A 13,698-nucleotide genomic window follows, 5' to 3' on the forward strand; every position below is an offset into this window, starting at 1 on the left:
GCAAAGAGCACAAGGTACTTCCTTTTGTCTGATGTTATGCTAAAACTATTAAGGCAAAGCTGGTTTATTTTAATACCTTTATTCAAAAGGAAGTGCTACGGTAGTTTTAAACGCAGCGTGTGTCAGATCATTGCATTACATTTGATCATTCTTAGGCAATGGAAGCAGCTGTTTTTAAAAAAAAACTGTTGTAAAGATTCACTTTGAATAAAACTAGTCTCTATACTTAGGTCTGTTTGTATGGGGACTTGTGGAAGCTGGAAGGAATTCTGTCCTGACATTGCTTCAACATAAAGTTTAAAGAAAATTTTGGTTTATAACATGCAATCCTGCCTGTTAAATACTTTTTGCTCTTTACACATCTGCAGGTCTGTTCAGCTCGACTGAAATTAGTTCATTTGTGGTTATATGTGACCCCATGGTGAGGAATGCAGAGTTTTGTTCATTAAACAAAACATTTTGGAGGGTGCAGTATACCTCTTCAGAGTTTGAAAAATACAGAGGCAGGAGCAGTATCCTCTTTGTGGTTCTTGTATTGCTACGATAGACAGCATTTGACATGATCAAAGCCAAGTGATTTTCCAAAAATGTGTTTTCTTTTTCAGGTGGTACCGAGCTCCAGAACTATTGTTTGGTGCTAGAATGTATGGTGTCGGTGTTGATATGTGGGCTGTTGGTTGTATTTTAGCTGAACTGCTTCTCAGGGTAGGTCTCAAAATGTAAGCATTTTGTGTTTGCTCTTCAGTGCATTACAACTTTGTATGTGAGCTTCCTCTTTCTTTCTAACAGCAGCAGGCAAAGGCAGCTGTTTAGGAAAGGAAGAAGAAGAGGGGGAGAAAAGCTTCCAAAATTGTAAGGAAAGTGAAGTTTTGGAATAGATTGAGATTCTGTAAGCATTGCCGTCATTGGACTTCTTTAAAAACAGTCAGGTAAAATTACTGCAACAAAGAGCCCTGCCCTGAGAGGAAGGTTGAGTAGACATCCCTTCCAGTCCTTGTGAGTGTTGTCCTTTTACACAGTCTTCTGCCAGTTCTCATTTGCTATCCTTCAAGAAATGTGACATCGTAGATACATGCATACTTTGTCCCTTATACATCATTCCTCAATAAGTAAATAAATATCACCAGTACCTTAGTTGCGGGTTTATTCATAATGAGCAGAAGACTTGCTGTTTTTCTAAGCTGTGATTGGTTGACAGTACTGAAATGGAATTGAAGGTTAACATCAGTAGTTCTTATGTATGTTTTACTGAAACAGACCATTTATTATGCAACTATTTGGAGTGGGTGTGAGGTGGGGAAGTGGAGAATAGGGGCATAAACACAGCTGAAAACGTTAAGTAGCCTGCACTGCATCTTCCATGAGTAAGTGGCTTCTGCTTGGATTTTGCACTGTATTTTGAATGTTTGTGCAGCCATGTGATGAACCATTGGGGAACTGTTCTGTCTGAAAACACCTTGAAAGAAATATTTTGTCTTGGTTTATCATGCAAACGAGTGCGCTGATACAATCTGGTTGGAGGTTCAGAAATGGAAATGCACAGTGGCTTTTTAAGCAGCACTAGTTATGCGCACTTAAATATGCGGTAGACCTGCTAAAGTTGAATAATCTCAAGGAATGTCAGAAAGCAAATAAAATCATTGAATTCTTTTGATTTATTGGTTTTTCACAAAGCAGAAAATGTGTTATGGTTTAGTTACATTTCAAAATATCACACTGATGAATCTGTCTTTTTTCTTTCTGAGTATACTGAGTTGAGGGACCGTGCAGTCTTGACTGCTGCTTCTGTAATCCAGCTACAATTTTCTTCTAATATTTTGAATATATATCAAACCTAACTTCAGAGACCAGATGATGGAAAGGACCATTGTGACCAGCTGACTTTAAACTGGCAACTGAGATGTAAAATCTTTCCTGAGTTTGTTTATTTTGCATTCAAATGGTGATGGTTTAGCTGTCTGCTGTTGAGTCCAAGATCTCAAGCCTGGGTTGTAAGAAACACGCAGAATCTATTTGGACATCACTAGAAAGCCTCATTGTCAGCAGCTGATATACAAAGATGTTTTGCCCTGCAATTTAGAGGGATAGCTCAAAGCTCCTCTCTAGAATTGAACTTCAGAAGTTAATTTAATCAAATGCTTTTGCCTTCTTCCAGGTTCCTTTTTTGCCTGGGGACTCTGATCTTGATCAACTGACAAAGATATTTGAAACATTGGGCACTCCAACAGAAGAACAGTGGCCTGTGAGTCGTTTTGTTTTAACAGACTGAGATTAGTTTTACCTGGCACTCTCTATGTTAGGTTTTAAAATTAAGTTAAAGGGTATACCCAAGTACTTGACTTGATGTTTGGAAGGCAACTGCCTGATCTCACAAATCAAAGGATAAGTAGCTGATATTTACTGTTTCTGTTGGCAAATCTCTGGTCCATGTAGCATTGTTGATAGCATTACGCTACAGTAATGAAACTTTTCTGTTTCATTTCTGTGTGTATCCAGAGTTTTCCATGGCTATTGCTGGGAAATTATTGTTGCATAATGTTTTTGAAATGCTTGATTAGTCTACTTTAATCTGAAAAGCCTTAATGATTTTCAGAAGTAGAAACAATTTTAGGGACTCAAACTGGCCTGGGTAATTTATAGTTTGGAGATACAGTAGGAAACATCAGACCAACAGCTTTAGGGATAAACAGTTTATCTCAGAATAATGGTAGTGTGACAAATACAAATTAGTAGTACAGTTATCACTGACGTGACAGTGATTCGGATTTGGTAATACAGTAATACCAGGCCCAATTTAGTGTCAGGGCACACAGTGACCTATTTGACCATGGTTATCAGGCAGACTGACAGGAAGCAAAGCGTAACTTCTGATGAACAACTTGAACCAGCTGATGGGCATGGGTAGTCCCGAGTTCCTAGTCAGACTGTCCTCTTTTGTAGTTGAGTTGTGGAACTACTGTCTGGACTTGCTAACCAGTTTCGACATCCCACCTCTGCTTCCTCTCTGTGCCAGTTTTTCTTTGTGTGAATGGTGCTTGGATGCTGCTTTAAGTACTGTGCAGTAAAACCAGGCACCTTCGTGAGGGATGGTAAAAGGACGGACGTATAGTCAAATCTAAGTGATCCTTGGTACCTACAGGAATGGTAAAGGTGAGGTGGGTGAGAATACAATGTTGGGGGCCTGAAGATTGGGCTTCATCAGTGATGACAGGGATACCAAGAATCCAGTGTTGAGTTGTAGTGGATTGACTTCATCCTTCAGGGAAAGGAGTGTTGTGAAGGATGCCATGAAGAATAGGATGTAAAACTGTGTAAAGGGACAATCCCCCAAAAGTTTGTCAATGTCAGAAAAGGCAGCGAATAACGCACACCCCATAATACAAGGCTTGTGCATCTTGCCACCCCTTGCTACCAAAATGGAATGATTTAGGGGTAGGGTCTTTGGAACTTTATACCTGGGACAGCCTCTAACAGGCATCATCTCCATTCTACAGGACCCTGAGTGCCAATCTACCAGTAGGGGTGAGCAGTCCTAAATAATCATACTGTTGAATGCTTATTAGGAGAAGGGTATAGACCTGTTAATTACTTGTTCTTCAGTCCCAGGTGAAATGTTTTTGCAGCAAGGAGTGACAGAGCATGGACTAGTTGACTAAAACCATGGGCGTGCTGTAACTTATAAAGTGCCTAGAATCTCTGGACGTGGTGTTTGGAGAAGGGATAAGTAATCACAAAGCAGATTGCAGAAAGATTTCGGAAATACTTTTGGTACCAGCATATAAGGAGACTCATACATCCTGGGCAGGACCCTGGCATTTACATGGAGGAATAGAAAGATCTCTGTGTTCTTTCAGGGCTGAAATTAAGGTAGTATCTTGTGCAACAGATTCATGTGTCGGTCTTCCTAGGAGAATATTGTTGGTATACTGGTAGCAAGAGAGATCAGGAGTAGAAAAAATTTCACATAAGGCTAAGAAACCATGAGTAAAGGTATGACTACAGGGATAATATTGAGGTAAATGAGTAAAGGTGTACTGAGTGCTATTCCACATGAAAGTAAAGTGGTATTAATCATTTGAGTGGATGGGGCACTGGAAGAACAAATCTTCATGTCCAAAACTGCCGCCCAGAGGTAAGAAGCAAGGCAAATGGTGTGGAGTACTCAGCAGTTACTAGCACTCTTGTGTGAAGCAGAAAGGAGGCAGAATGTGTGCTATGGTAGTGAATGGTCAGGTGCGAAGACCCATTTGTTATGTTTGCCCCCTGGTCGGATGTGGCTGATAAACGGATTGGGGGTGTGAATGCCTATTTAGGAGGCATGCTTAGGGAGGCAGGTGATGATGGGGTTTTCGGATCATGGTTTTGCAGGCAGCTGCTGTAAATTAACCGTATCAGTGATTCACTGAAAGGAGAGGAGGTACATATTTAAACCAGTAGGTGATTTGATTCAGAAGTACCAACATGCTCTTGCCTTGCTTTGAGCATCATGGAAGGTTTGGCTTTGAGTAAGTTCGTATCAAAGACATCAGAATCTCCCAGAACTGCAGATCCTTGGGCCATACGTCTAATAGGGAAGTCATACTTGCCTGTGATTACATGAATAGCCATGGGGGTCCTGTGAACCTGTAGATTACTGGAGTATGAGGGAATTGGTCCCCTCCAGTGTGTGACCTATTGTTGCCAGAAATTTAAGCACCTATATCAATGAGGCAACACAAACACGATTTATCATTGGTGGTGACATCTAGCACTAGACTGGAAGTTCATAGAAGCTGCATCCTCGCTCCGCAGCACCTCAGAGTGACTAGTGCCTTCTGACCAGCCCCTCATGGTGTTAGTTGGCCCTCTAATAAGTTTGGGTACTGCAAGGCTGGGCATTCCAGGCTCTAGCTGATGAAGTAGACATGAGCCAACAATGCATACACTTGCAACCCAGAAGGCCAATCGAATCCTGGGCTGCATCAAGAAGTGTGGCCAGCACATCAAGAGAGGTGATTCTGCCCCTCTGCTCTGCTCTGCTCTGCTTTGGTGGGACCCCACTTGCAGTGCTGTGTTGGGGTCTCCAGAGCTGGACACAGGAAGGACACGGACCTGGGGTTGTTCATCCTGGAGAAGAGAAGGCTCAGGAGAGACCTTATGGCAGCCTTCCAGTACCTGAAGGGGGCTACGGGAAAGCTGAGGAGGGACTGTTTACAAGGGCCTGTAGTGATAGCACAAGGGGAAATGACTTTATACTGAAGCAAGGCAGATTTAGATTAGGTGTTAGGACTAATGGATTTTTTTACTGGGAGGGTGCTGAGACACAAGAACACATTGCCCAAGAAGGTTGTGGAGGCCCCATCCCTGGAGATATTCAGGTTGGGCTTGACGGTAGTCTAAGCAACCTGATTTAGTTAAAGATGTCCCTGCTTATAACAAGGGGAATTGAAATAGATGATCTTTAAGGTCTCTTCCAACCCATCACATTCTTTGATTCTAAGATTATAACTGATGGAGCACATTTTTCTCTTCAGTGTTAAGATTTTTATTTTGCTTGGGTAAACTTACTGAACTGTGATGACTGAAGGAGTAACTGCGTAAAATATTATTAAAATACTGTGATTGGATGATTGTCTGTTACAAGATAACTTTTATTATAGAATTTGAATACAATGGGATTGATTTCATACCGACAGGAGAAAAAAAATATGCAATTCATGTGTTGTTTAACTGCTTGTCACTTTTACTTCCCTCCCCCCACTCCCTAGCTAAAAAGTTTCAGTTGTGCATTTCAGAAGGAGCTCAAAACACTTACGATGATCAGCTAACTTTGAGGGGGACACAGTGTGTTATTAACCTGGAGAAAATGCAGACTGGCTCTTTAGTAAATCTTGTCTCTTCCACTGTGTCAGTAAGCAAAAGAACAAATTTTACTTCGTTTGTCTGCACCCATTCTAAAGTTGTTTTAATATATTCTTTGTTAGCAGGTTTTCCTTTTTAGACTGGTCACCACTAAAGCAAGGGAAGGATAGATCACTTGGAAAGGGAAAGTGTGAAATAACTGTAATGAGTATTTTTTTTTAAAAAATGGCCTTTACCTACTACTCCTACATTTATTTTATTTCAGGGACCAAGTATAAGCAAAGTGGTGTGAAAAATAACTTGATTCTGCTGAAAGATACCGTATGAAGTTTACTTAATCTGAAAAGCTGAGCTCTTTCTAACTTGAGAAACAAACATTTCTGGTCTTTGTAGGGGATGACAAGTCTTCCAGATTATGTTACATTTAAGTCTTTCCCTGGAATGCCCCTTCAGCATATCTTCAGTGCTGCTGGTGATGATTTGCTCAATCTTCTGCAAGGCTTATTCACATTTAATCCTTGCACTAGGCTTACAGCTACACAGGTATAGTACACTTTCATTATGTCGTAATGTTTATTAAGCTGCTGCTAATATTGGATAAATGTGCTTTGGAGCCAGTAAGTCAGGTTTGAAAGGAAATGTCGTGCAGGTATGTCTATGAAATACTAGAAACATATTTCCAGTGTTTTATAAAGAGAACTCTGAAAGGCTTGACTGATCACTTCCTTTCCCAATGTAGAGCAAAGGTCGACAACTAAAAGGTATGTGTCCTGGTGTTCAGTCAGTCATTATATTTGACTTTCAAAATTCAGTCACCAAAAGCTTGGAACTTAAGTCTTAACATAGCATATCTTAGTCCCTGTGTTTGAAAGTTTTTCATCCTTACTTCATTCAGTTTCCAGTTCCATTTAAGCTTTTTGATTTATTTTTTTAACATGAAATTCTGTGGTGATTTAAATAATTCTGAATATCTCTTTTCCATTATATTTGGGTGAAACTAAACTCAATTTCACTACTCCTTGATGGGGAGAAATGAAAGATTTTGAATAAAAACGTTGCAGAACATTCTAGTTTAGAATATTAATTTCTGCTATGAGGAAGACTTGGCAGTTTCAAAACTGAGGAGGCATGCAGAAAACACAGCTTTCCAGTATAAGTCATGACTCCCTCATTACTTGTTAGACAAGGCAGATACTGGTCCGTGGGCTTAGTGCCTGCGTTACGTATCTTTTTACTAGACTTTTTCAGATCACATTCAGTTTATGTTGGAAATTCTTGAAGATGGTAACCAAAAAAAGTTTCCAAATAATTAGTTTTGCTGTGCTTGGGACAGCTTGGTACTAGTTCAGGTGTATGAAGTCATTTTGCGGGTCAGATTGTAGGACGGTGACTTGAATATATGTGACTTTTTGAGTTTAGCATTTTTATTAACAATGCTACAGTTTAAGGCAGGAAACAGTTTGCACTTACTGTATTGGCTTGATTTTTAGCTGGCATTGAATACCATGTAACTGACTTTAGCAAAAATAGTGATTACCTGAGAGACAGCTTAGCCTCTTTTCCTTAGCCTTATGGAGGCTGTGGAATTCTTAAAATTTAAAGTAGTCTGTAATTCCACTACATGAAATTAATGTACTCACTTCTGTTTGTCTTCTGCTGTAATTCAAACTATGTTTTTTCTCTCAGTTTACAGCATAGAAACAGCACAGTTAAAGAAATTTCAGGGAAAGACCTATCTTAATCTAGTAAAACATCTGGTATCTTGGATCTGATGAAGACTTTAGATATATTCTTTTAATCTTTTTTTATTCCTACTTTGTTCTTTATCTCCTTTTCTTATCTGTGTATTCAGAAAGTAAGCTTTTCAGAGGCAGAAATTTTCTGTTTGTGCAAGACTTTTTGCAGTGTACTCTAGAGTTTTGTTAGGATGTCTGAGTGCTAGTTAAAAACAATAGAACACAATTTTCTGATGGATTACAAATAAAATTGCTGTAGGTAGTCGTTGACAACACAAAATCTTGATTTTCCCCAAGGTCACCTTCTGGTATAAAAGCGTACAGGTAGTTTTGAAGTGCATGTGCTTTATTTCATTATAACCTTCTTATAGGCAGTGTTCTGACACTTTATACTGATTTGCTTTGTTATTTTTCTTCCCTTATCATTAAGGCATTGAAACAGAAGTATTTCAGTAACCGACCAGGACCCACTCCAGGAAATCGACTGCCAAGACCAAACTGTCATGCAGAAGCTGTAAAGGAGCAACAGAATCCACGTAGAAACTTAAAAAGGAAAAGAACAGATGGAATAGATCAAGGTAACTGCTTAATGTTTCACCTGGTTTAAAATAGGAGCTACACGCTCAGAAAGAATATATAGTACTCCAGTGTTTCAGAACAAAAGCTCTCTGAACGAACTACATTCCTGGGTGCCAGCACCAGCTGAAGCCCTTTAATGATTTGTGATTTGAGATAAACACTTTAGGGTGAGAATAACTTAGTTCTGTGTTCTAACAGAATAGGCACAAAAAAGGCTCTCTATTGTATGTAGGAATCTAATTGTTAGAAGAAATACTTAATTCTATTGACGTGCAATGGAGTGGTAGTACTTCGTAAATTACAGGCATTTTTTTGAGATATCTTACAGAGGTGGAAATAACTTTACAACACTTAAGACCAAAAAAAGAGGTGAGAGAGGGAGACACCTAGCATGTTGCTCTTTCAAATGACAGAGTGGAGAATGCAAGTCTGGTTTAGAAGAGAGGTTTTCTGCTTTTTCCCCTCTTAGACTATGCAAGTTAACTGTTTAGCTAAAGAATATTAAGCACGTTTCTGTGACTGTTTTAAAAGACAAGCCCATTCCCTAACACTTCTGTATGGAGCTCCCAGCCTTCTTCAAACAATAGCATGTACTTAGTATCCATGGCAACAAAAGCTGTGAGGGCTGAAGAGCTTCAGACTGAAGACTAAAGCTTTGAGGACCCAAACCTTCTAGTAGAGAGGTAAATACAGGTTCTTAAACTTGGAGTTGTTATTCTTAATACCTAGAATATGCTAGAGAGCAGCTGTCAGGTTCGCATCAGCTTTTTGCTATTGCCAGTATGAAACTGTTTTGCTACAAGAGTGGTATCTTTTTTGGAATGGAGATGCTTCTGTGAAAGTATATTTCCTCTTGAATTCAGAGAGACAGTTATATTACTAGAGTTTAACTTCATTTTAGGCACTTGACTTGCTGTTTCTCAGTCCATGTAAAAATTAAAATGGATTAGTTCACTAGTTTGAGATTCGAATTTTAATGAAAAAATCTAATCGGTTCGCTATCTGCATGCTCTTTGCTAATGCCAGTACTGTGGGTCAACTAACGTGGCAACTTGTCAGGTTACTGCAGCTTAGGTAATTAAGCTTTTTAGCTACTTATGCAAGGACCATGTGAGGGTCTCTGATTAGTGTTTTGGACTACATGCCCTAAAATATGCCTGTTAACTAAAGGAAAGCAAAGAGGAAAGAATGCTTCCTTAAGTTCTGTGAATTAACCATTTGAAGTCTTGTGTTTGACAGTGAGCAGACTTCCCAGAGCTTTATCAGGATAGAACACTAATTGCTTTCCCATCTCTGTGAAAATCTCGTCTTCAGCAGGAGGAAATCAAACTTGTGTATTAAATGCCAGGAGTTTTGAGATTGGCTGTAACTAAGGTATTTAGGAAGTCAGCGTTACTTTTTGAGTATCAGTATATAAAAACCAGTATAATTTCCACTAAGTGGAAATGAAGACATAATGGATTTTCTGATATGGCTTTTCCATTCTGTTACTTTCTTAGCTGTACTGACAGAATCAGAAGGTCCAAAAGGTAGATCCTCTTAGTACCACTAAAGGAGAGAGTCAATGTTGGAGCTAGCAAATCTAACCTCAGTTTCATTTGACATTCTTACATGGTGATACCTCCCAAAGTTAAGATCTGAATATTGATTTGGAAAGACATTTTTCAGTATTTAAATAAAATTTGAAATACAGCATGTTTTTATTGCTGTTGAGGATGGAAATGTGCAAAAGTGATTTAAAAGAAAAATAAGTTGCACCCACTGAAATTCTCAGGCTGTGCATCCTGCACAGTACATTCTCTTTCCTTTAGCCCTGTTGAGGGAGCACTCCTCAGCTTAGGAAAATGGACTCACTGATGACTGGTGGGTACCCTGCTATAAAATGTTGGCACTGAGTGCTGTCTGCTGGAAGAAAGAGTTTATGCCATCCCCATAAGCTCTGCTTTTCCACAAGAACAAAACCCTGTAACCTGTAGGGCATGTTCACCAAGCTTAAATTTGCAGCAGCTGTACCTCTCAACAAACAGCCTCTTTATTGCCAGGAGAATACTGTCACTAGAGGGATGACAGTCTGTGGGAAGTGTTAAGCATGCATTATTCCTAGCTATTACTACCACTTATTTCTGACCAGTGAGGTATGTGGAGACACTGGTGCTACAATGACACCTTTGTCCATCTTCTCCACTCCGGCAAACAATCAAAAGCACCGCTCCTTCCCTAGGATACCAATTTCTAGTCCTATTAATTTGTGTTTCTACAGAGCTATAGGTTTGCAAGACGGAGTACAGAAAGTGCAGCACTGAGCTTTTTCCCGAGTTAATGCAGTATAAGGAATTTATCTATTTTTTCAGAACTATCCTACGTTGGTTTGCAAAAAATCCTCAGCCAATCTATTCTTAACTGAGTTTAGGAATTTGTGTTGTTTGGGCATTTGTTTAAAGATTCCATGACAGTTTATTTTAGGGGATACCTCTGCCTGTAGGGCAGGCAGAAACAGTTGAATTCTTTCACAGTGGGCTTCATATCTGTTCCAGAATGCAACTATGGTTCATTCTGCCTATGTTTTAAATAAGTAGTGTATGAAGAAATGAGAGAATATGATCTGGAATAGAATAAGAAAAGTACTGCTGCTGATACTAAACAAAAGCATGGTTAAAGAATGAGGCAGAGACTAAAAGGGCTATTACGTCTTGCAGCCAGCTTATTGCTGGGCAGTGACAGCATGTAGAAAAATCACTGAGTGTATGTGTGCCTTAGAATACCTTGCCTTTCTTGGGTTTGAAAGTAGAATTTAATATAAAAGGCTAGCTTTTTATACCAACAAATAGAAATATTTACATGTATCCCAAATGCAATTAACATTTAATTACAGAGTTTGAAGTCATTTGGAGTGTATATATACTGATTCAAATGAGCTTTGACTCTAGCACCCTTTCATAGATTCATTGCATTAAGCAGCCCAGAGTAGATACGCATCAACAATGTTATCAAATGAGTACTAAAACCTTGAAGAGAGGGATGGACCCCTTTAGTAACAATATGATTTACGCTTTTCAGGATTACCCAAAAAACTCGTTTTTTGATTGCTGTGGATGGTGGATGGAAATGATCCAAGTCGCAACCATTGAAAATAATAATCTCTGGATGGTTATTTTAAAATATTTTCATATGTAAAATGTGAATTTAATATTTGTTTACTGAGAGGTTTCATTGAGGTTTCTTGTTTCAATAAAAGTGTTCTTGAGTGGAACAAGAAGATTCCTTTCTCTGGTTTGCTGTCTTGTTACTCTGATGTGCTTTGAGGTGGTAACTGTCAAAACTGCTTGCTGGCTACAGATTTACACAGACTTAATTTTGCAAAACCATTATGCTGAATCACGTGCCATCCTGTACAGATGTACACCCTACAGATGCATCCTTCCTCTTTTGGAGGAAAACTAGTGTCACGGATTAGGTCTGGGCTGGCCACTAAATGCGGACAGATGCTCTCTAACCCTCTCTTACCCCTCCCCAAATGGGAAGGAAAACGGAATGAGGCAGAGAGAGACTTACAGATTAGGAAGGAAACACTAGAACAGCTTTAATGAAACAAATAATGGAAATAATAGTGAAATGATAAAAATAAAGAACTATATACAACTATATATATTAGCCTGATATCGAACCCGACTCTCTCCTCCCCACCCCTCCCAGCAATCCCCACTGATGCTGCAGAGCCAACAGGACTGGGGCAGCCCCAGGCTCAGCGGCGGTGGGAGCTGGATAAAGGGAGCTGGATTTGGGAACTCAGGATCCGGATCAAAAGCGGGAGATTGGACAGAGCCCTACCTGGACACTGGCCATTGCAGAAAAGGGGAAAGAAGGAAAAACAGCAGAAACTCTCGTGATCACTCAGTTTATACTAAATATGACGTATATGGGATGGAATAGTCTCGTTGGTCACCTGTCCTGTCTGTTACCCCCCGGAGGTGCAACCTTTTACTTCCTTGTGACCCCTCTCACTGCCCGGCACCCCCAGCGTGGCACACAAGAGCCAGCAGTGGCCTTGGGCACTACAGGACTAAGAATAACCAAGAGCCTTTCCGCATCCCAGTCCCAGGCAGTGACTGCAAACATCAGATGTTATCACTGCTGGTAGCACACACTGTCTGCAAAAACATGCTGCTGACTTCAGAAGGTGCAGCCTTTTAGAAGACGCTAAACTGGAAAGTAAAATTCACTGAACAGAATTGGCGTTTTTAGCTAAAACCAGGAGAACTACAAAAAACACCCCTCTCACCTGAAGGTTAGCTATACATCAGGTTGTCTGCCAGCTCTATAATAAATGTTGGGGGAAAAAAATATATCGTTATAAGGGAAGGGCAGGATGCTTTTTGTTACAGTTCGCATGTGCTCTCGCAGCACTCACTCATATTTTCCAAGGACATATCCACTATATTGAAAACAATATCATGCACAGATTAAATGTGAAGTGTTGAGGTTTTTAGATTTTTTTTTTGTTTGTGGTTGGTTGTGGGGTGATTTTTTTTGCAACTCCAGTCTTTCAGGAGAAATTAAATGACAGCATATAAATACAGTTTCCTTCACAGCCTGAAGATTGCAATAACAAATGGAGTGAGATCCCGCTGGAAAAACTGTACCAGCCCTCCTGTCAACTTGTGGCTGTTGAACAAGTCATAGGGCAGATAACTGGGCCCAACTCTGTTGCCTGATTTCCAGCATGGCTGTGTTACAAAGTGGCTGCTGGGTAACTCAGAGAAATGAGCCAGTAGATGCTGTTGATGCAGCTTAACCATATGTCCACCACTGTTACGCCATGGATTTCAGGGATACCTGGTGAGCCATTGTCATTTTCCCACCTGTGAGCCACTTTCAGCATTCTGTTTTCTAACGTATGTGGTAAGTGTATTAGATTTGGAGGCTTACACTGTCAGTGAAATCAAATGCAGTCATCCTGAATGCAGGCTAGGGAATTAAGAGAACTGCAGGCTGGCTTCTCGCAGGCATATGTACAAACAATAGGTTAATCTGAACAGGGAAGAGAGATTAAGGAGTTCTGTAAACTCTTGCATTGAACGTTACCTAGAGCAGCATTCTGACTGGACTTAAAGCCTGGAAATCTTTAGTCCCTAGAACATGATGGATTTTTCAGTGAGCATTCTAACTATTGGACTTAACAAATAAGAGTCTGCATGGCAGTGACAATTGTAAGTATTCTGTCAGCTCTGCTTTGTCCAATGCTGTATGTGCCTAGATGACACTCTTTGCTGAAGGACACCTTTTACAGCAGAGCAAGTAGCAATACTCTAAGTTGCTAAGTTGCGCCAGGGGAGGTTTAGTTTGGACATTAGGAAAAAAATCCTTACCAAAACAGTTGTCAAGCATTGGAAGAGGCTGCCTAGGAAAGTGATGGAGTCACGATCCCTGTTTGTTTTTGAAAGACACGTAGATGTGGTGCTTAGTGACATAGTTTAATGGTGGACTTGACATTGTTAGGTTAGTTGGACTCAATCATAGAGTCATGTCAGCTGGAAGAGACCTA

The 13,698-nt window shown here is 40.0% G+C and overlaps 1 protein-coding gene across 1 annotated transcript in view; it reads left to right on the plus strand.

The window, feature by feature from the left end:
- Window positions 1–11,264, plus strand: part of CDK7 (cyclin-dependent kinase 7) — a gene marked incomplete at its 5' end in the record, with an annotated part of 11,805 nt that extends 541 nt beyond the window's left edge. Inside the window, 5 exons of the mRNA XM_009867567.1 lie at window positions 606–705; window positions 2,156–2,242; window positions 6,235–6,384; window positions 8,008–8,155; window positions 11,214–11,264. Of these exons, the coding sequence (XP_009865869.1) occupies window positions 606–705; window positions 2,156–2,242; window positions 6,235–6,384; window positions 8,008–8,155; window positions 11,214–11,239 (511 nt within the window). The remainder of the gene's footprint in view (window positions 1–605; window positions 706–2,155; window positions 2,243–6,234; window positions 6,385–8,007; window positions 8,156–11,213) is intronic.
- Window positions 11,265–13,698: the final 2,434 nt, after the last annotated feature.

This window comes from Apaloderma vittatum, unplaced genomic scaffold (assembly GCF_000703405.1).
Source record: "Apaloderma vittatum isolate BGI_N311 unplaced genomic scaffold, ASM70340v1 scaffold19754, whole genome shotgun sequence".
Classification (NCBI taxonomy): domain Eukaryota; kingdom Metazoa; phylum Chordata; class Aves; order Trogoniformes; family Trogonidae; genus Apaloderma; species Apaloderma vittatum.